Here is a 22,717-nt window from a genome sequence, read left to right on the forward strand (position 1 = left end):
AGTTTCAACTTCAGCATCAGTCCTTCCATTGGATAGTCAGGACTGATTTCCTTTAGGATTGACTGGTTTGATCTTCTTGCCATCCAAGGGACTCTCAAGAGTCTTCTCTAACACCACAATTCAAAAGCATCATTTCTTCAGTGCTCAGCTTTCTTTGTGGTCCAGCTCTCACATCTATACATGACTACTGGAAAAACCATAGCTTTGACTATACAGACCTTTGTTGGCAAAGTAATGTTTCTGCTTTTTAATAGGCTATCGAGGTTGGTGATAGCTTTTCTTCCAAGGAGCAAGCGTCTTTTAATTTCATGGCTGCACTCACCATCTGCAATGAATTTGGAGCCCAAGGAAATAAAGTCTGTCACTGTTTCCACTGTTTCCCCATCTATTTGCCATGAAGTGATGGCACCAGAAGCCATGATCTTAGTTATTTAAATGTTGAGTTTTAAGCCAGCTTTATTACTCTCCTCTTTCACTTTCATCAAGAGACACTTTAGTTCCTCTTTGCTTTCTGCCATAAGAGTGGTGTCATCTGCATATCTGAGGTTATTGATATTTCTCCTGGTAATCTTGATTGCAGCTTGAGCTTCATCCAGCCTGGCATTTTGCATGATGTATTCTGCATATAAGTTAAATAAGCAGGGTGACTATATACAGCCTTGATGCACTCCTTTCCTCATTTGGAACCAGCCCATTGTTCCATGTCCGGTTCTAACTGTTGCTTCTTGACCTGCATATGGGTTTCTCAGCTGGCGGATAAGGTGGTCTGGTATTCCCATCTCTCTCAGAATTTTCCACAGTTTGTTGTGATCCACACAGTCAAAGGCTTTAGCATAGTCAATGAAGCAGAAGTAGATGTTTTTCTGAAATTCTCTTGCATTTTCTATGATCCAACAGATGTTGGCATTTTGATCTCTGGTTCCTCTGCCTTTTATAGGTCCAGCTTGTGCATCTAGAAGTTCTCGGTTCACATACTGTTGAAGTCTACTTTGGAGTCTTTTGAGCATTACTTTACTAGTGTATGAAATGAATGCAATTTTGCAGTAGTTCGAACATTCTTTGGCATTGCCCTTCTTTGGGATTGGAATGAACACTGACCTTTTCTGGTCCTGTGGCCACTGCTGAGTTTTCCAAATTCCAAATTCCTTTTCCAAGGCGCACAGTATTCAGTAAGTGGTTTGCAGTTGTCAGTAGCTGGAATGGAGTGGGGATGGGTAGGTGGCAGAACAGGGTAGCTGAGGAACAGAGGCTTGTGGCCTGGCGGTGATGGCACAAGAGACTAATGTGCTGCTTGCTCAGGCGCCTCCTTAACCTTTTCTTCCCATTTTGTTGGGCCATTTCCTCTCATTATGTATGGCCTAGTTTTTTAGCTCATGGACTCTGACACGTATTTCTGTTACTGTTTGATAAAGTTAAGGGAAGGATTTTACATGAAATAATTTGGCTAAAAGTCCAAGGCCAGCCCTAGCCTACCAGAATCCCAATATCTACAGGGTGGGACATGGAAATCTGTTCTGTAAATAATTTCCCCAATGATTCTGGTGATAAACCAGTGTTTGAGAGCTCTGGGAGTCACACTGGACTGCTGACTCCTCTGCAGCCAGACTAACTCCCATCATATTAGGCATCCTAATTCTTAATGTCTCAGGCAGTTGATTCTAGCTCAACACCCAGGACCCCCCTCAGTCATGACTTGCCTAGAACTAACCACATCCTCTCTTGCTCTAATGCAAGTTAATTTTCTCTTCGGCATTCAGAACAGATGGAAAGCAATGTCAGCCACCCCTCTTGCATCCTACAGTAATATATGAAAGTATTACAAAGCCATTTATTTCATACTTTTCTAGACTTCAAAATTGCAAGTGTCACCTATTGGGGAATTAGATGAGTAGAAGTAACACGACAGTTTCCTGTCCTGGAATTTTACATGGACACATAGAGACTGCCTACGTTTGGGTCAGTGTTGTGTTCAGTTAGCAGTCAGGGCCGCTGGCACAGAGGAAAGGTGTAATTTGCTTTCAGACTGTGGGAGTTGCAGTTCATCAGAGCATCCTCTGATGGAGGCCAGTCGGTCTTTATGGACTTCATCGCTGTTTGCTTCAGTACACTTTGAAATGCACGGTCAGCTCACTGAGCTACAACATGCAATCATAACACATTTTTATAGGAGTAGCTTGTCAGAGCAGCAACAACATGTGATGCATAAAACCCATAAACACACTGCAGCTGCAGAGTCTATCCTAGTAACTAGGATAGAGCAATAAAATTGACAGCAGCCATCAAAAAGCTCCCTTTCTGACTTTGTAGGGTGAATTTACTATTGCTTAAAACAGAGGAGCTGTCACAAAGCCCTAGATCAGAGCCCAGTTATGGAGTTGCTCGTGGCGTCGCATAGAAGGGCCTGATACAGCAAAGCCGGGCCATTACAGATTGTTAGGGCTTGGGTCCCTAAGGTCTCTGCTGCTGCTGCTGCTAAGTCGCTTCCGTCGTGTTCGACTCTGTGCAACCCCATAGCCGACAGCCCACCAGGCTTCCCCGTCCCTGGGATTCTCCAGGCAAGAACACTGGAGTGGGTTGCCATTTCCTTCTCCAATGCATGAAAGTGAAAAGTGAAAGTGAAGTCGCTCAGTTGTGTCCAACTCCTAGCGATCCCATGGACTGCAGCCCACCAGGCTCCTCAGTCCATGGGATTTTCCAGGCAAGAGTACTGGAGTGGGGTGCCATTGCTCTAGGGGGATGCAGTTCACAGCAGTGGTCCCCAACCTTTTTGGCACCAAGGACCAGGTTCCTGAAAAAGTTTTTCCACAGATTCGGGGTGGGGAGCAGGGAGATGGTTTGGAGATGATCCAAGCACATTACATTTATTGTGTACTTTAATTCTTATTATTATGTGTAATTATTATTACATCAGCTCCACCTCAGATCATCAGGCATTAGAGCTCAAAGGTTGAGGACCCCCTGCTCTACAGAATGTTTTTGTTTTTCCAAGTTACATGTTATGGAGGACAGTGTGGCCAGGGAGTGTTAGGTCAGCAGTTAATATTTCCTGAAAGTGAAAGTCGCTCGGTCATGTCCGACTCTTTGTGACCCCATGGACTATACAGTCCATGGCATTCTCCAGGCCAGAATACTGGAGGGGGTAGCCTATTCCTTCTCCAGCAGATTTTCCCAACCCAGGAATGGAACCAGGGTCTCCTGCATTACAGGCGGATTCTCTACCAACTGGGCTTTCAGGGAAGCCCCATCCGCAGCTTAAATCCTTAAGGCAGGAAGGAGCTTAAGTTTGCTAGGATACACAGGGAACTGGTGGATTGGTGTACCAGTCTGAGTTCTTAAGAGTGTAGACTTTCATGCTCTCTGATGGGATTGAAGGAAGAAGGGAAGGAGAGGAAGGAAAGCAGGAGATAAGTAATGAAAGGAAGTACGGAGGGAGAGGAAGAGTTAGGAATAAAGGAGGGGAAGAAGCAACAAAGAAAGTAAAACAGAAAAGGGAGGGAAGGGGCAGTGAGTGTGGTTTTGGCGTCTTCAGGTCACCACCAGGAATGTCCCTTAAACTTTCCAGAACTGATCACTGAGTTTGCTGCAAGCAAATGAACAAAATCAACAAGACGAAATAACTGTGTGTCCAGCTATGTCCCTGCCTCAGTTCCCAGAGGTGGACAGTGTGGATGGTCGTCAGAGGGAGGTGTGCTCCCTGACTTGGGAGGGTTGGCTGCCTGCCTGGCTTCAGGTCCCTCGAATGAGGTGCCTTTTCTGTGGCCACAGCTAGGAGGCTTCTTGGAAGAGCACCCGCTCGGCACAGGCTGGAACAGTCATGCCCACTTCTGCGTTAGGTCGCCTCTCAGCCCGAAACGCAAGAGGAAAAGGCCTTGGTGACTGCCAGGCTCAGGGCAGGAACAGGGCAGCAGGGGCTCAGTCCAGCCTTCTCGGGGGCCGCCCACCATCGCAGGCCCAGGGAGGAATGACAGTGGCTGAAGCGGGGTGTCCCAGGCCCTCAGAGTTCCAGGCACTTTCTTTCTCCTTTACCATGTGTCCTTAAATGACTTCCTTGCCCACACTCCCTCAGGAAAGCCGAGGAAAATTCCTTTTCCACACATCTGTTTTCCCAAACGCTGGAGTTTCAGATAATCAAAGCAGTGAATTGTGTGAGGTTTCATTTCATTAGCAGGACGGTGCCCTGCTTGCCCTCTCTCACCAGAGGGTTTTGGTACCATTCATCTCTGCCACCTCTCTTGATTTTAAAGGAAGGATGCAAATCTTGGTGCCCAAGAGTTGGGAGACAGCTGAGGATGAGAACAAGGTATAAGACCTTGAACACTTCTCCCTGTTTCCAGAAACCAAGGGGAAAGAGGTGGGACATTTTGGAGGAAAGCTGAGATGTGGTGCCTGCTAATAGGCCTCCATAGATGGTGGCCTGGGAGTTAGATGGGAGGCCCCACTTCTGACCAGTCCTCAAGGGAGGGGCAGGGTGAGGTGAGTGAGGCACCTACTTGGGTGCCAAATTTAAAGGGGCACCGAGAAACTCAGCAACAAAGATAAATATTATTTTAATGCAACATTAAAAGAATCAAAACTAATGTAAAATATCCACAATGAACAAAATATCAAAGTTTTAAACAAAGGCAACATGGTTTCTAGCAATTTTCCTTTTGCCTCGGGCTCTAATACACTTCAGCCTGGCACTGGTGTCGATCCTGGCTATGTTTAAAATTTTTTTGTACTTATTGTGGATTTTTGGCATTAATTTAGAGTTTAAAAAATAAGATTATTTTTTTTTGGCCTTGGTTACTGAGTTTTTTGGCTCCCCCTTAAATTTTGCACCCAAAACAAATGCCTCACTCCCCACCCCGCCCCCACCATTCCCTGGCCACTGTCTTATGTCCTTAACCAAGAGCTTTGGGAATACTTAGGCTCCTGTGTAGTATTGCACACACATAAACACACACACACACACACACACACACACACACACCCCTAAGACTGGTAAAGCATTTGCAATGTATGTTTATGGCTTTCCTTCACTATCCCCTTGTCTTTCCTACTTTTCTGGATAAAGAGATAAAGAAGAGCTGGTCCCCAAGTTTCTACTCTGTTCCAATCTTATGCCCCCAACCTAAGGTTAATCAATTCTGATTGACTGTTAACTAATTTTTACTTTGATATCCAATCAATATTTAATAACTCTGCTATCTCTAACCTAAAATTGGTTATTCTACTTAATCCAGGCCTTATAGATGCAACACCTGAGTACGAGAGCTCAACTCTCTTCTCTGTGAACGCAGACTTCAGAAGATCGAGGCCTGCATGGGTGTCACCCTTTGGGCCTTGGGAAGAAGACCTGAGTATAACGCTGCCGGCTTCCCAGTTCTCTGTCTGCATTCATTGGCCCTGTCCACTCTCTCTTGCTGGAACCATCTTTGCAATATCTCCAGCCTCAACAGAAACTACTCCTCACAGAGGCAGCTTGTTGGGTTCCCAGTGGTGAGGGTGCCTGAATGCTTTCTTTCTTCCACTGGTTTTCATTGTAAATGTGCTGTCTCTGTTGCTGTCCCAGGTGAGTAGGCTTTTGAGAGCTGGCTTGGGAACCAAACCACCATTTATCTCATGGTTCCTATGAGAAAGAAGCTTCCAAGGACCAGACATTCAAATGGAAAGAATATTTTTCTTTTGAAAAATACACAGCCCATCTGTAAGTTAGGATCTGTAACGTAATAAGAGTGAGAACACCAGATAGGTTAAAAAACAAACAAACAAAAAAAAGCCTCCTTGGTTCTGAAATGAGGGTAGTCAATGTGCAAAACATCTCAACCTTGGGGGAGGGGCATCTTGGTGAGGATGTCTTTTTTTTTCTTTTTCCTTAGAGCTATTTGTACCATGATGGCATTGTGGAATCCTTGGAGATTTAAGGATAAAGGAGGTTAATGAAGTCCATTTGATGGTAAGATTCATTTCTCAGCCTCTTCTTTTAAATTCATTGTGTTTTCTCTTTTTCATTTAAAATATACTTTGAGACTTTATCCCCAACTTGTTTGCCAAATGGCTATATTACTGAGAACTCAGACCCAAGCACAATACCAGAGCTGTAGGAGAGAGGGATGAGGGAGGGTCAAGGTAGGAAGTGCCTCCAGGGATGCTGATGAGTGGAAGTGATGACCTCCTAATAGTCTCCTGGCCTTTCCCTACCACTGGCCCCCCTCAACTTCTACCCACCTTCCATATGAGCAAAAGACTCTGTGCCTCTCATAGCTGCATCTGACCCTCTGGCCCTAGACAGTTTACCTTCCTGGGAGGTTCATCAGTTCTGGGACTCTGAAAAGTACATTGAATCCCTACCCAATTCCAGGAACCAATCAAAAAAATCTAGTCACTAACAGACAACAGTTCCTTTACCAAGGGCAATTTTGCTAAGCATATTTATTTTCCATCTCCAGAAACCTTCAGCACTAAATGTGCTGGTATTTCCACCTAAGAATAAATTTAACTGAAAAAATGAGCAGAAGGATGAGCGAGAATACAAATACTACAGTAAAGAAAATGCCCATGCCGGTAATCCCACAGTGCAGTTTGACGTCGGACAGTTTCACTCCCCTTAAAGATGGGGGATTTGCACACGTAGTCTCCTCCAAGTCCTCAAGTTTATGTAGATTTTCTTTGTACCATGTTATGAAATGAATATTTGAGCAAGTGCAATCCAGGGGATTGTGACTGAAATTAATGGTACTCTGCTGAGACAAGGCAGGGAGGAGATGGGGTGGGATGACGCGAATGTTATTGGAGGCCAGATTGAGGCAGCTCCCCTTAAGATGGCTAAGAGCATCCACGCTGTCTCCTGTCAGGCTGTTGTAGCTCAAGTCTAAGTGGTTCACATTCCCAAGGCCTTGGAATGCTTGCTGGTCTATGGAGAGGAGATTACAGGAGGATAAAATCAGAGTCTCCAAGCTGCCTACTGTCTGAAGTAGGTTGGTCTTTGAGATGCTCCCATCTTGAAAGGAATTCCCTTGTAAATTCAGATGCCGGAGATCCTGCAGGCCTGCTAGAAGGTGCTGATTGCTGGTATCTAGGAGGCAGTGAGAGAGATTCAGAACCCGCAGGAGATGGAGGTTTTGGAAAGGGCTGTGTGGAGCCTTAACACGTAGGTGGGTAAATGCCAAATCCAGGAGTTCTAGCTTAGGGCATTCTTTGAACGCCTGATCCTCGAGACCAAGGGGCTCATTGTAGCTCAGGTTTAAGTATTGCAGGTGGCGTAGGTTTTTGAGTTGCAGATTGCAACAGTCAGAAGCCTCAATATCACTGTGGCTTAAATCAAGTTTCTGAAGAGTTTCTAGTTTTTCTAAACACCTAGTGCCGAGGTCAAGTTTCCTCATGTTGCCTTTGATATAAAGGTCCCTAAGGGACGGGAAACTGGCAGCATTGATTTGACACAACTGATCAAAATTATTTGCATTGAGAACTAATTTCTTGAGCGAGTTCATACCCTCAATCCCAGAAGGCAATCCTTTCAAGTGAGCTGCTGTCAGATCCAACTCCTGGAGTCGCGTGAAGCACCGAAATGTGGACGATGATAAGTCATTGAAATGGTGCTTTTGTAAGTTGATGCTCTCAACAGACATGTCACAAAGGCCCTCAAATGTGGCTGAAGTGAGATCTTGGTCATCAGTGTCCTCAAATGTCCCCAGCCAAAGAGACTGAACAGTAGAGTTCTGCAGACCTTTAAATATAATAGATAAGTTGAGAGACCCTCCAAATTTCAAACTTTGAAAGATCTTTGAATTGAAAGCCCCGGGTTCAATGCCTTTAATGTCATTGCCATTGAAGTTAAGGCTTAGGTTGGTGGCCTGTTCCAGAGCATTGGTGTCTTTTCTAGAGATGTAGTGTATAGCATTATTCTGAAAATCCAGGACTTTCAGATTCTGTGTTGGGAAGTTTTCTGGGAGATTAATGGAGGAAATATGGTTGCTTCCAAGATGCAAACTTTCCAAATTTTCCAGGTTGTGCACTGGTATAAACTCGAGATTGGATATTCCTGTTTGGGTTAAGAAAAGATGCTTCAGCAACTTGGGCCCAGTAAGTGAGGTTTCTGCCATGAATATCAGGGGATTTCCAGTTAACACAATGGTGTTCAGTTGATGATGGCTTTGAAAAGTATCTTCATGTACCCAGTTAATCTGACACCTTAAAAAGATAATAGTGTTTAAGAAGAATTAATTAAAGAAAAGAAAAAAATTCTATTACAGTGACTTACAATAGCAAGGCCATCTTTTGTGTAGAGTAAAAACAGTGTACATTATTATTCAAAGTAAAAGACAATAAGCTTTCTTCAGTACCCTCAGGTGGCCTGTGGAGTTAATGACTAGCCTCAGATCTGAACACTCTGACTTAGAATTTTTTTCTGTATATTTTAAGTTGAACTCTCAGAGATTTGTGTTTGGAACAATTAGTAGTTTGTTTGTAGACAAAATCAAACTATTATTTACTGTTATAAGCAATATAAAATATGTCATAAAATACATAATGTATAACATGATATATAAAATAGGTTATCTATGCCATCCTGGGCAAGTCACAAATTTTCTCAACCTCTGTTTTTTCTTCTATAAAGTATAGCAAACAATGATTGCTGTGTAGAATGGTTGTGATTCAAATGATATATATGAAAATGCTCCATAGAAATATGGAACTAGAGGTTCAGAGAAAACTCATCCTGATGTTATACCTCCAAATACTGCACTGTACATCCACACACAAACACACAGAGCTCCCCTGGAGGTCAATAAGTGAATGGTTTAGAGATGTAGTGTCAAAAGGAAGCTTGAAACCATAGGACCAAACTCTGGAGCTAGTTGTGCCGTATCTGTCAATATCTGCTGATCCTTGGTGGCCTAGAGTCCAGAGTTTAATGAGCAACACAGCCCAGTGGCAGGAGACAGAGCTTTGGGGATAGAATAGGAGGTCTTTTCAAAAACCTGCAAACTACCAGGACCCTCAAGGGATCCTTTCAGTGGGTGAACCTAAAAAAAGAAAACTCACTGACGGAGACTTTGAAGATATATGTTTATCTTGACCTTGCTTCTGGGTAGAAAAACAAGAAGAACAACAAGGAAAACATCCTCTGAGATTCTCTAATCACCACCAGCTTCCACCAATGAAAACTGTAGCCTCAGTTTACACTGCCTCTGTGGACTTCTCCAAAGAAACCCAAATGGAAAATTTAGCTTAAAACAGTTCCAGATTGGTAGTGATTTCAGGTAACTAGCAGGTGAAAAGATTTACATAAAAACCATTCCAATTTACATAAAAGTAAAGAGAATAGTACAATGAATTTCCATGTATATATCACACAGATACAACAGTTCTCACCATTTTGCCATAGTCATTTCTTCTTCTATACCTACTTCTCTCTCTTAAATTAAGTCAAATCCTAGGTGTCTATACATATTTCTGTATGCATCTCAAAAAAAAAAAAGGCTTATTTTCTATAGCCATGATGCCATTGTCGCACATACCAATATTAATAGTTCTTTGGTATTATCTAGTTCAAGGAAACATTTTAAACAAAGATTTATACAAAATTCTACATGATAAATTCTCAAAATAAAAATTAACTAAACACGTAAGGAAAACACATTAGCCAAAGTCAGCCAAAAAAAAAAAAAGCTCTACAGAATCAGATTTAAAAAGGCAGCAGATGCCAGTTATCAGATATATCATACATATGTGTGTGTGTATGCAATATATGTATAAGATGTATAAAGAATAGATGATAAAGCTTATATGTATTATCATATCATTATAAATACACTATGTCAAACATGCTTGATATGCTTAAAGGAAATAGTAAGAACCAAAAGTATGATGAAGGAAAAAATATTAAAACTGACCTCATATATTTGTAAAATATAAAATAAATGATATTAAAATGGGAAAAGTTAATAATTGAAATTAGAAAACCAATAGAGAGCTTATACAAGAGATTAAATGCAGCTAAAGAGGATATTAATGGACTAGAAGTAAATATGAGGAAATTACCTAGAATGTAGCCAAAATAAAAAAAAAATGAGTTGGAAGACAATAAAGAGATATTAAGATATATAAAGGACAGTTAAGATGATGCAATATAAGTCTAATCAGAGATCCAAAGATGATACAAGGGTGAGTGGGAGCAAACCAGAGTTCAAATGGATAGTGGCTAGAATATTTTATAACTGATGAAAGACACAAAACTCAGATTCAAGGAGCCTGACAATGTACACAATGTGTCACTGTGATATTATAGAATTCCAAGGACAAAGAGAAGCTATTGAAAATATCCAGAGAAGAAAAGACAGATATTCAACATATGCACAATGACTGGACAGATAGATGACCTCCCAACAGCAACAATGGGAGCCTGGAATGATATTCTTGAAGGGCTGAGAACGAAACTACTGTCAGCCTAGATAGTTGCCACAGAGTGATGACATACGCCAGGAAACGTTATCTTGCAAGAATCAGAGTGAAATAAAAATATTTTCAGAAAATAAAGAACTGAGGAAGTTGACTGCTAACAGACAGTAACCAAATGTCTAAAAAGGAAAAGAATTCCAGAGAGGAAGTTTTGGAAAGCAAGACAGGAGAATGAGCAAAGGGCAAAGAAAGCAAACTGGTAAAGCTAAGGAGACAGCAACTGTGTAAGATCGTGAAAACAGCGCCACATTTGTAGTCAGATACAGGGTGGGGAGGGGAGCAGAGGGAGGAGGACTTTAGAAAGTATGAGGTCCCGTTTTACCACTTTTTGAAAACAGCAGAAGAGGAAACAGAGTCATCTAGTTATGAAAGCTCTCCTGGCCCAGTACTTCTTAAAAAGTCAGACTCTTCTCATGTGAGAATGAGAAATGTTAAAAGAGAAAGTAAATTCTGGACTGGGAGTCAAGAGAGCAAAAGTCCCAGTTTCCTTCCTGTGTGAATTTAAGCAAGCTCGCAAAATCTCCTTGAGCCTCTGTGTCCCCATCTAACGCAGGTGGAATGGCAGTATTTACCACGCCTGCCTCCCAGTGGCGGTCATGCAGATGTAACTGTATAGTCTTATGGATGTGAAAGGACTTTCCTGGTGGATCAGTGGTAAAGAATCCACCTGCAATGCAAAAGAGGCAGGAGACACAGGTTCGATCCCTGGGTGGGGAAGATCCCCTGGAGGTGGAAATGGCAACCCGCTCCAGTATTCTTGCCTGGGAAATCCCACGGACAGAGGAGCCTGGTGAGTTACCTTCCATGGGGTCACAAAAGAGTTGGACATAACTTAGTGACTAAACAACAGAAAAGGATATGAATACTCTCCTGCTCTGTAGAAGCTTAAGTTGAAGGACCAAAGTAGAAGAAATGGAACTTCTGCAAGAGTAGCAGGCTCCATCCACATATGGAGCACTCCGCTAGTTTACACACACACACACACACACACACACACCACACACACACCAGCTGCATTTCTCTCTTGCTCTATCCCTTTATTTTCTTCTGGCACTTCCGCCCACTGGCTCAGAAGCCCTGGGTCAGCATTTAGAATCTTCATCCTGCCTCTAAAACCAATTTTCAGGAAAAAAGTTAGTAGATGGTGTATAAGTCTCCTCTAATTTTTTTCTTAAAATGTCACACCCATTCATAATCAACTCTGCTAAAATATAGTATGATGTGACATCTGATTTAGTACAAGATTATTTCCAGTTGTGTTATTGACATTCTTTCGAACTTCTTAAACAGCACTGCAGACACAATCTATTTTGAGAATAAGCCACTTTCCTCTCCACTGATTGGTGCTTATTTAAATCATATTTTACCTGTGTAAAAACATTTCATGGGAAGGGGTAAACACGCAGAATAAGGAGGTTGTCCTGCTCCCCCAAAGGAAGGTCCTGGAAGCAGTTTGAATGCACATTGTGTTTTGACCTAAGTAAAACATCAAGCACACACACAAAACTCAGATACAAACCTGGTCAAATCCAAAAAGATAAGATTTATGAGCCTGCTGAAGGTTGTATTTTGAATTGTAGGCAAGAAGTTGAAGCTGAATTCCAAAACTTCAGTTGTGTTTGGTAGAGTGTCAGGAATTTCTCTGAGACCTAAGTTTTCACAGTTGTATGTCCTGTTGCCTTCTTTCTGAGAAGAGAAACAGTGTGAGCCAATATTAGACAGTATATTTACTGGCTTTCGAGTAAAATTACATGTTTTATCCTTTGGGCAGAGGTCTCACTTCTAGGAATCTTCACCAAATAAAATACTTAGAAAAGCACAAAATGACTATGCATAACATTATTCATTGTAGTATTTTTTACAATAGCAAAAGGTTGGCAATAACCAGATTATCTATCCATATAGGCCAGTTGAAATATGTACATTCACAAAATGGAACCCTGTGTAGCTAAGAAAAGACTAAATACAATCTTCACATATAATCATTCAGTTTCAGTTCAGTTCAGTTGCTCAGTCGTGTCCGACTTTTTCGACCCCATGAATCGCAGCACGCCAGGCCTCCCTGCACATCACCAACTCCCGGAGTTCACTCAGACTCGCGTCCATCGAGTCAGTGATGCCATCCAGCCATCTCATCCTCTGTTGTCCCCTTCTCCTCCTGCCCCCAATCCCTCCCAGCATCAGAGTCTTTTCCAATGAGTCAACTCTTTGCATGAGGTGGCCAAAGTACTGGAGTTTCGGCTTTAGCATCATTCCTTCCAAAGAAATCCCAGGGCTGATCTCCTTCAGAATGGACTGGTTGGATCTCCTTGCAGTCCAAGGGATTCTCAAGAGTCTTCTCCAACACCACAGTTCAAAAGCATCAATTCTTCAGCGCTCAGCCTTCTTCACTGTCCAACTCTCACATCCATACATGACCACTGGAAAAACCATAGCCTTGACTAGACGGAACTTAGTCGGCAAAATAATGTCTCTGCTTTTGAATATTCTGTCTAGGTTGGTCATAACTTTTCTTCCAAAGAGTAAGCGTCTTTTAATTTCATGACTGGAGTGATATGCAGGTTAATTATAAAGGGAAAAAGATCAAGATACAGACATGTATTAGTATATGTTGCATATAATATGTAGTATACCGTATGACACCTAAGGAAAGTATGTGTGCATTTTCTTACATTTACAAGAAGAAACGGGGGAGGTGAACCCTAAACTGGCTATATTTAAGGGAAGGGAAGGAAGCAGATTGAGGTATGGTGATAAAAACAAGCCTTTTCTGAATGTAGTTTGTTTTATAGTTTTGATTTTGGATGCATAAAAATGTTGGTTTGTTTTTTCATTTTGAAACAAATACATCAACTCTAGTGTCAACACAAGAAGACAATCAGATACTGCACACTTTGTGATGTGATGCAGTTTGAAGTACGGAGCTCCCCAGGTGGCACTAGTGGTAAAGAACCCACCTGCAAAAGCAGGAGACACAAGAGATGTGGGTTCCTGGGTGATCTTCCTGGGTGGGGAAGATCTCCTGGAAAAGGAAATGGCAACCCACTGTAGTATCCTTGCCTGGAGAATCCCTGGACTGAGGAGCCTGGCGGGCTACAGTCTATGGAGCTAAAATGACACGACTGAGTGAGTAACACTTTCTTCACTTCTGGTACTTCTTTAGATTCTGATTCAAATAAGGCATTTGGGAAAATATTGTAAGAGAACTTCAAATGAGGACAGGATATTATAGAATATTAAAGAACTGCAAATTTTGTTAATGATAATGACCTTGTAATTATGTAGGAGAGATGTTCTTATTTTGAGTTACTTTTTGAAGGTTTTAGAGGCAAAATGACGTGATGGTGGAGATTTGCTTTGAAATACTTTGGCAAAAAAGGAGAGAGTGGATGGAGGAAATTAGTAGCCAAAATGTTGGTGGTTGCTGAATGTGGAGTGATCCGTACAAGGTTCCCTATAACTAACCATTTTTGTATATGTTTAGAAATTTTCTTAATGTTTAAAAAAGAAAAGAATTAGCAGCATGGCACAGACCTTAGGTCATAAGGTCTTATAATCTTGAAGTATGACTCAGTTTAGGATCTCTGAAACTGCAGGCTGCTGATACCAGAGCCAGCATAGGGCACAGCTCTGCATGTAAATTCAGAGGACTTCCTCATGCTGGGTCCCACATGCTGATGTGAGAATCAAGTGTTCTCACATCTGCTGCTTACTGCTTGCTAGATGTGCTAACTCAAGTTACAGATCTTGGACTAAGCAGGTAAAAATGTGAAGGGGTTCATTAGAGGCCCTTAGAATTATGGGCTCATAAATTTATCTGGCTGATGCCTTAGGATAAAGCGTGGTGGGACAGGTGTGAAGGTCTGGTGGGGTATATATTGCATTGGGAAGCTCCAGGGAAAGAAAGAAATGCTTCTCCAAGAGAAGTACAACTTGGAGACACAAAGAAGATAGACATTCCAGAACCACGGACCATCTCTCAGCTCATCTCAGGCTCCACTTGATTTCATCGCACCTTTCAGGCCCTGCTTTCTCCAGGCCACATGGTGTCCTCCCCAGAGGCCCCATTGAGACTGCCCCAGATAGGGAATGGCCTGCCCCACTGAAATCTGCATCAGCAGCTTTCCTCATGCTGAGCTGCAAACGGGTCTGCTTAACTGCACACAGAAGATGGCACTCATCTGCCTTTACCCTGAAGTGCTTTGATTTAGAGGTGTCGCCATTTTAATTGCTTTTTGCCTTACTCACTCTCCGACTTCTGCTTAGCCAGGCTCTTGTTTTTGGCAACACTGAGTACGCTCATTTACAGGAAGTCACTGGTTTTCTTCTACATGAAAGTGTTAGTCGCTCAGTCATGTCTGACTCTTTGTGACCCCACGGACTGTAGCCAACCAGGCTCCTCTGTCCATGGAATTTTTGAGGCAAGAATACTGGAGTGGGTTGCCATACCTTTCTCCAGGGGATCTTCCCTACCCAGAGGTCAAACCCAGGTCTCCTGCATTACAGGCAGATTCTTTACCATCTGAGCTACCAGAGAAGTCCAGTTTTCTTCTACATTGTAACAATGTTACAAAGTCATCGGTGAAAATGCCATATTTATAATCCCTTGTCATCCATAATTGTTTCATAGACCCAAAGTCCTTCAGGCACTGCCACAAATCCACAGAATGCCCTTGCAATGCACACTTGGCCTTTAAAATATATTTAAATTTTTTTAAATTTAAATTTTAAAATTTATTTTAAATTTAGTCAACTGGTGAGGGAAAACACATGCTGTGAGATCCCTCTTGGTCCCCATGAAGAGAGAAGACCCAGGGAGAAGATGTATGTACACCTTCTGAGGTTCAGATTAGCTTTGAGGAGACCCAGTTTTCTTTTCTGATCTCCTCTGGCATCACTGACGTCATAAATACATGGAGAAATGGGGCCTTCCCTCAGTTTGTCTTGCTCTGTTCTGGCCCTGCAGTAAAAGTCTCGGCATTGGCAATTCCCTCCTTTTCCAGAATATATACATTTCTGTGACAACTAAATTACTCCTCTCGTATGCTTCACTAAGCACTTCACTGTGTTAATGTGATTCCAAAAGTTGAAAGGGATATGAGCTCTCCTGAACCAGTGGCCTAGCAAATGGAAAGGGATAGCTCAGTTTCAACCCAGTGAAAACCCAAGAACCAGAGCACAACCCTTCCCAGGAGGACTGAGAAGCTCACTGGAAGCCTGGGTTGTAACCTTCAATAATCTCTAGTTAGGTAAACTGCAGTGAATTATCTGCCCTTGATTCCTAAGGAATGAGGCAAATGATAAGAACTCATAAGAAAATTTGAAAACCAAGCACATTTCAGAGACTATTCTGGGCTCCTCAACATGGCTTTTACATCACATTTCCATTCAATCATTGTCTCTCATTTCCACATCCTTCTGTCTCCTTTAATCTGAGCAGACTCTTCAGCCTTTCATGATCTCTACTGACATTGATTAATTTTTTTAAGAATCCTGGCTAGCAGTTTGCAGGATTTTCCTTCTCTGTGGTTTGTTTCCTCATGATCTGATTCAGGTTACACACTTTTTGTAAAACTGTATCAGTGAGATTGTGTCTTTCTCGCTGACAGTTTTCACAGTGAAACTTCCTAAGAGTGAGCTCCCATAGCATAGCACAGGATTCCTGGGCAGCAGACATAATAGTAAGGAGCCTGAAAGGGTGGGGTGTAGAAGAGAAATCCTGTGTCCCAGCTATGTGGTCACTGCCACTGTGCTCAGGGCTGGGTCAGCTGCGAGGACCACATGTTCAGTTGCTTTTCTAGGCAGATACCCACCACTGCTTTTGCAGCCCTGTGGTTTCTTTGAGCCCCACGTGACCACTTCCTATAAACCCAGATTTGGTTGCTAGACCTCAGTCTGGGGTCAGTTTCCAAAGTCACTTTCTCACTCTTCTGCTTTGGCCATTCCACTGCAGTCTGGACCCTTCTGGATGTGAACTTACTCAGGGCTGAGGCAAAGCACCGTGGTATTCAGGACAACTGACCCATGCCCACCTCTATTCCAGTCACGGGCATTTGCACTGGGACCCATGCCCATCCCTTTTTCTCCAGCCCCACCTCAGAGCGGTGCCATTACACAGATCGGGGCGCCCAAATGCTCCATCTGTGTCTGCAGTCCCTTTTCCCTCCAGGTATTCATTTGCATTTTTTCAATCATGATCTTACTTTGCTTCTTCCTGCTGTATCTCTGACTCCCTCCCACCACACAGTATTTCTTGCCTCACAAGTGCTGAGATCCTTTTCTGACTTCAGATTCTCTGAGTTTCACACACGCACTGATTCCCACCTGTCTGGATGTCCCTTCTGCACTTGGCACCCGCAGCAGCAGCCAGCTCCCCAGGCATGGGGAATCTGGACACTGAACTCCAACCTTCCCTCGCTAATCACCTCTTTCTATCCAGAAACAGCAATTTGACTGAGTCAAATCCCAGAGTATCAGTTACTCTCTGAAAATAAAACAAAAAACTCTGACGAGGTCATATCCCTAAAACTCTGTTGGCAACCTGACTCCAGGCAAAGGGCACTGAGATTAAAAGCAGTTCACTTTCTGTGTGTCTTGAGGCAGACTGCTTGAGTTCACATTCCAGCTCTCAACTACCAAGCTGTGTTCTCTGAGCCTCCTGTTTTGCTCAGCTATCAATAACCTCTCTTGGTAGACCAGCTCTGAGGATTAACAAGGTAATATACATCAAGTGCCCACAAGAAAAGTCAGCATCTCCCTGGATCATTGAAACATCACTGTCACTGTCTAGAGTTATTGGGAAGCCCGTGTATCATGAACTTGGAGTTCTCTTAAAACAGAGCTTTACTAAGCACTTTCCCCCATACCTGGACATGAAGGATTGTCTCCTACCATGGGTTTGAGGGGACTGAATAGTCATCTGGGAAATCAACTCTGAATGTTCATTGGAAGGACTGATTCTAGAGCTCCAATACTTTGGCCACCTGATTCCAAGAGCTGACTCATTGGAAAAGACCCTGATGCTGGGAAAGATGGAGGGCAGGAGGAGAAGGGGATGACAGAGGATGAGATGGTTTGGGTGGCATCACCGACTCAATGGATATGAGTTTGAGAAAACTCTGGGAGATAGTGAAGGACAGGAAGCCTGGTGTGCTGCAGTACATGGTGTTGCAAAAAGTTGGATATGACTTAGTGAGTGTACAATGACAAATAGTCATCTGAAAGGAGCAGGCATGCCTATATTCACAAGCAATAATTCAAGAGCACATCTAAAATATCAGGTGAATCCAAATCACAGAAGGCTGAACTCCAGCTATGGTTTGCATATTTACCAACCTTCAGACACTTGGTCATAGATCTAATTTTGTTACTTACGATACACACACATGCATACATACATTCCATTTAAACACGGAAGATTCTGTGTGGAGTATTTGTCTGCATACATTATAATATTTTGAGAATATTTCAGAATTTTTCAAGGTTTGACATTTTTTTCAAATGAAAAGTTTTATTTAAAAATTCATCTTGACTCCTCCTCTACATCACATGCAAAAACAATAATAATAATTCCAGATGGACTGTAAATTTACATGTGAAACTTAGAAATAAATACAAAATGATAAAAAATGATAAAACGTCCAAAAGAAGATACAGGATAATATCTTTGTTGCTTTGGGCTGGCAAAAATTTCTTAAACAAAATAGACATTCACTTAAAATAAATAAAAGAAAAATGATAAATCAAGCTATGTTAAAATTAAGGACTTCTGTTCTTCAAAAAATATTTAGAATGAAAAGGCAAGCCACAGAGTAGAAGATATTTGCAATCTGATAAAGAAACTGTATCCAGAATACATAAAGAACTACTACCAAAAAACAAAAACAAAACCAAAAACTGGTGAACAGTCTAAGAGAAAATGAGCCAAAGATTGGAAAAGGCACTTACGCACACAGACATACACACAGAAATACACAAATATACTCAATTTAATTATCAGGAAAATAATTATCAGGGGCACAGTGAAATGCCCCTACTCATCCATCAGAATAGCTAATGTTCTTAAACAATAGCAAATGTTTGTGAGGCATTGGGGCAATCAGAACTTATATCCACTGCTGGTGAGAATAAATGGATACTAACATGTTGAAAACTGGCAATATTTACTAAAGTTAAACATATGTGTACCCTATGATGAAATACATCTACTCCTTGATATATACCTAATAAGTATTTGTTTATTTGTTTACTGAAGACCTAGATAAGAATGTGGAGCTTCCAAAGAATCTGCCTGCCAATGCAGGAAATGCAAGAGATGGGTTCTATCCCTGGGTTGGGAAGATCCCCTGGAGGAGGGCATGGCAACCCACTCCAGTATGCTTGCCTGGATAATCCCATGGACAGAGGAGCCAGGCGGGCTACAGTCCACAGGGTCGCAAGAGAGTCAGACACGACCTAGCAAACAACAGCAACGCAACAAAATACCATTCAGTGATGGAAACGAGCCCATGGTGGCTGCACACAACATCGTCGATAAATCTCATAAGCTTGATATTGAGCAACAGATACAGAGAGTATACACTAGTCTCAGGTATACAAAACAAAAAAGAGGCAAAATCCATTTTTGGTGATAGAAGTGAGAATGCTGGAGGGCCTGAGGGGCTGGTGATCTGGAGGAGACACGGGAGGGCTTTGTAGGTGCTGAGAAGGTTTTGCGTTTTGTTCTGCAGGCCGCTCACATGGATGTGTCCACTTGGTGAAAACTCACTGAGCTCTGCCCTTAGGGGTGGTAGACTTTTCTGTATGTAAATTTTACTTCAATAAAAAGTTTACTGAACTCAAAACAGAACCAAACCCTTGTTTTCAGGATAGGGCCTGAGAAGAAGGCCATCAATAAGCCAAGGAAAGGGGCCTCAGCAACCTTGCTGACACCTTGATCTTGGACTTCTAGCCTGCAGAGTTGTACCAAAGTAGGTTCCTGTTGTTGGCACCATCTGGTCTGCGGTACACTATTGTAGCAGATGGAGCAATTTCCCCTGGGCACTGTACTTCCTTTTGGTCTGAACGCGCATCCTGATTCCATCCCAATATCAGATCAACAACGCTTCCCAGGTGGCTCGGGGTAAAGAATCCACCTGCCGATGCAGGAGATGTAGGTTCGATCCCTGGGTCAGGAATATCCCCTGGAGAAGGAAACAACAACCCACTCCAGTATTCTTTCCTGGAAAATTCCATGGACAGAGGAGGCTGGCAGTCCATGGGGTTGTAAAGAGTTGGACATGACTTACCTTCTGATCATACATGCACAAGACTAACAAGGTCCTATTGCTTTCTGCTCCTAGGCCTTGTTAAAGTCCTGGCTTCTGTTCTTCCTCTTGTCTGGCAGGTCCTTGCCCCACTTTCCCTGATTCTCCTGACCCTGGGTCTTAGGCTCTGCTTTTCTCCACTGAGCTACTCCTGCCTCTTTTTTGTCATTCAGCTCCAAACTAGGAAAGCAGCCCACTCAGCCACTGAGACTGATAGTCCTTCCTGTCCACAGCCCTTGTCTGACAGGCCATGTGGTGCCGGATACCTGATGGGATCAGAGGTAAAGGGAGGAAGATGGTAAGAGAATGATCCCTTTTTCTTTCTCTATCTCATCACCCTGACCAAGAACTTCCTGTGCATGCGTGATTGCTAAGTCGCCTCCAGTCATGCCCAACTCTTGCAAACCCATGGACTCTAGCCTGCAAGCTGCTCTGTCCATGGGCATCTCCAGGCAAGAATACTGGAGTGGGTTGCCATGCCCTCCTCCAGGGGATCTTCCCAACCCAGGAATCAAACCCTCATCTCTTATGTCTCCTGCATTGGCAGACGGGTTCTCTATCATTGAGCCACTTCGGAAGCCCCAAGAACTTCCCAGAGGTCGATAAACATTGCTATGGTCCAAGACAGAAGGTACAATTTGGCTCTACTCTCAGCTGTTACTCCTGTGGGTTTAGTGAAACAGATGGAGGGTCTGACTCGAGGAGAAAGCCAGGTTCATTCAGAATGATCTTTCTCTTCTCTAAATCCTGGCACAGGTGGTCTTCACTTACCTCCACCCTGAATGCCAGGAAACTGAAGGACTCTTTGGGATAGTCGCCCTATGGTGGGAGGTTGGACAAACAGCTCCTTTATGCTAGGAAGCAGGCTTGGAGCTCTGCTCTTTGCACTAGGACCTTGTTGACATTTTATGTCCCAACTGGGATTATTTGGGGGAAATTATGTGCAGAGGAGAACAACTCTCACCTCTTCCTACTAGGAATCAGTGAGTACACCTCCCCAGTAGAGCTCTTTGGCTCCTTATTCACAGCAAAGAAAAAGTTCTACATACCCCATTGCCCTTTTAAAGACAGTGGATATTGGAACACCAAGGCTCAGATACGACTGCATGCTGAATCTCAACATTTCCCGGCAGTTGAATCTGGACAAAGACAAATAGGCTGGACTCACCTCAGTGCACTTCGGATCTGAGGAGGGGATGGCTTTACAGCCGGCAGAAATCAGCACCACCAACAGGAAGCAGCTGACACAGGGAGCCATTCCCAGGACCGAGGCCACCCAGCCTGGTACGGTTAGCTAAAGCCTGGAGCTGAGAAATCGAATCAAGCTATGACAACCTTGGTAATCTGGCAGCCAGAGAGGTGCTCAGAGGGTAATCTGGGAATAAGAAATACTCTTGACTGCTCAGCATTTGGTGGCTTTGTGCTGCAAAAAAGGGGAAGTCCCTTTTGCATAGGACTCATTCTTGCCAAAAATAGCTGAGCACCCAACCTCAGAATGACCCAGGCACTTCTGGCAAACAGAAATCAGTTGTGCAGTCCCCTTGCTCTGGTCACATGGACACTCAGACCATGGTTCCTAGTGACCCTCAGCAAGCTTCCTCTCCATGAAAGTCCCTCTCCATGAAAGAAGCTTGTGGGAGCAGGAGGCTGTCCTCATGGAGGAGGCCACCTTGTTAGTTAGCCTGGATGAGTGACCAGGAAAGGGACTGGGGTGCACTGGAAGGGCAGAGCACTCTGCGGGCGTGGAGGGAAGGTGCCCTCCAGGGGCAGCTGCTGGACCCGGGAACTAGGGCAAGAGGGAGCAGGGTCATCCCAGAAAGAGGGTGGAGCTGCTGCCTCAGCCTCCTCCGCGGTCCCCACATCTAGTCTCGGTATAGGAGGAAGACAAATCCATCCCATGACCCAGTGATTCAAGCTTGCTGAAGCGGCTGCCATGAAATCCCTTCCCAAGGTCACCCAGGGAAGTAAAGGTCACTGCCATATACAGAGCAGTCCGGCTCAGAGAGAGCAGAGTTAAGGATGTCAGCCTTGGCTCTATTTCTTCTTAGAAATAGCCTTGAAATAGGACTGCAACTACCCGCATTATGAGGCAAGATACAATAGTGATTAAAGAAAGTTAAATTTCATTCATTCCTCACTGGGCTGAATTCAGCTGCCTCAAACATTGTCGGTTTTCAGTCCTTTGGCATATAAGAGATACTTGGCATTACTGTCCTCCCATTCCGTTCCCAAGAGCCAGTTCTTAGCACTGGAGTTCACAATGCCTTGAGGTACCACCATTACTGCGTTACCACCACTAATATGATACTTATAGTAGCTACCGTTTATTGAACACATATTATGTCAGACTCTAAGCAGGTTTTCTTTTGTGTATATCTCCTCATCACATATTCTATCAAAGAGGTGCTATTTCCCCCATTTTATGGATGTAGAAACTGATAATTAGAGGAATAAATGACCTGTCCAAGACCACATGAGCCTCCCTGATGGCTCAATGGGAAAAGAATCTGCCTGCAATGCAGGAGACATAGAAGACACAGGTTCAATCCCTGGGTGGGGAAGATCCCCTAGGGGAGGAAATGGCAACCCATTCCAGTATTCTTGACTGGGAAGTTCCATGGACAGAGACACCTGGCAGGCTATAGTCCATGGGGCCACAAGAGTCAGACATGACTGAGTGACTAGACACACACACACACACACACACACACACACACACACATGCAAATTGACAGTGGTGGATCTTTCAGATCCAGACAGGCTCATTGAAGAGACCGTGCTGTTACTCTGCATAGTTTAAGAAAAAATTCTCTCTCCTGAAAAAGCTGAAAAGTGGACAAGTTAAGGAAAGTTCTTCATCCAGAGATTTCAGAGCAGATGTGAATAAAAAGCAAGGGAGGGAGGGTTGGAGACACTATGGACTTGGCTCTGTGCTGGGGCTATTACAAATAATTAGACTTTTCTGGCCA

General features: G+C 43.3%; 1 protein-coding gene across 1 annotated transcript; it reads right to left on the reverse strand.

Moving 5' to 3' along the window:
• Positions 1 to 6,381: 6,381 nt before the first annotated feature.
• CD180 (CD180 molecule) lies at positions 6,382 to 21,193 on the reverse strand. The gene is made up of 3 exons (XM_040262642.1): positions 20,917 to 21,193; positions 11,963 to 12,129; positions 6,382 to 8,172 (listed from the first exon to the last, which is right to left on the reverse strand). Exons 1-3 carry the CDS (start codon positions 21,004 to 21,006, stop codon positions 6,444 to 6,446), a joined length of 1,986 nt encoding a protein of 661 aa, XP_040118576.1. The 5' UTR covers positions 21,007 to 21,193; the 3' UTR covers positions 6,382 to 6,443.
• Between the last annotated feature and the right edge of the window lie 1,524 nt (positions 21,194 to 22,717).

Source organism: Oryx dammah, unplaced genomic scaffold (assembly GCF_014754425.2).
Source record: "Oryx dammah isolate SB20612 unplaced genomic scaffold, SCBI_Odam_1.1 HiC_scaffold_20, whole genome shotgun sequence".
Lineage (NCBI taxonomy): Eukaryota > Metazoa > Chordata > Mammalia > Artiodactyla > Bovidae > Oryx > Oryx dammah.

Bases quoted from the DNA above. Each gene is read 5' to 3' on its own strand.
- CD180 (XM_040262642.1), bottom strand. From the start codon at position 21,006: ATGGCTCCCTGTGTCAGCTGCTTCCTGTTGGTGGTGCTGATTTCTGCC. The intron at 12,130-20,916 runs GTGAGTCCAGCC...TTCTCTTCTCAG, and splicing joins CAGATCCGAAGTGCACTGAG to AAAGAAGGCAACAGGACATA. The intron at 8,173-11,962 runs GTTTGTATCTGA...TATCTTTTTAAG, and splicing joins ATCTTTTTGGATTTGACCAG to GTGTCAGATTAACTGGGTAC.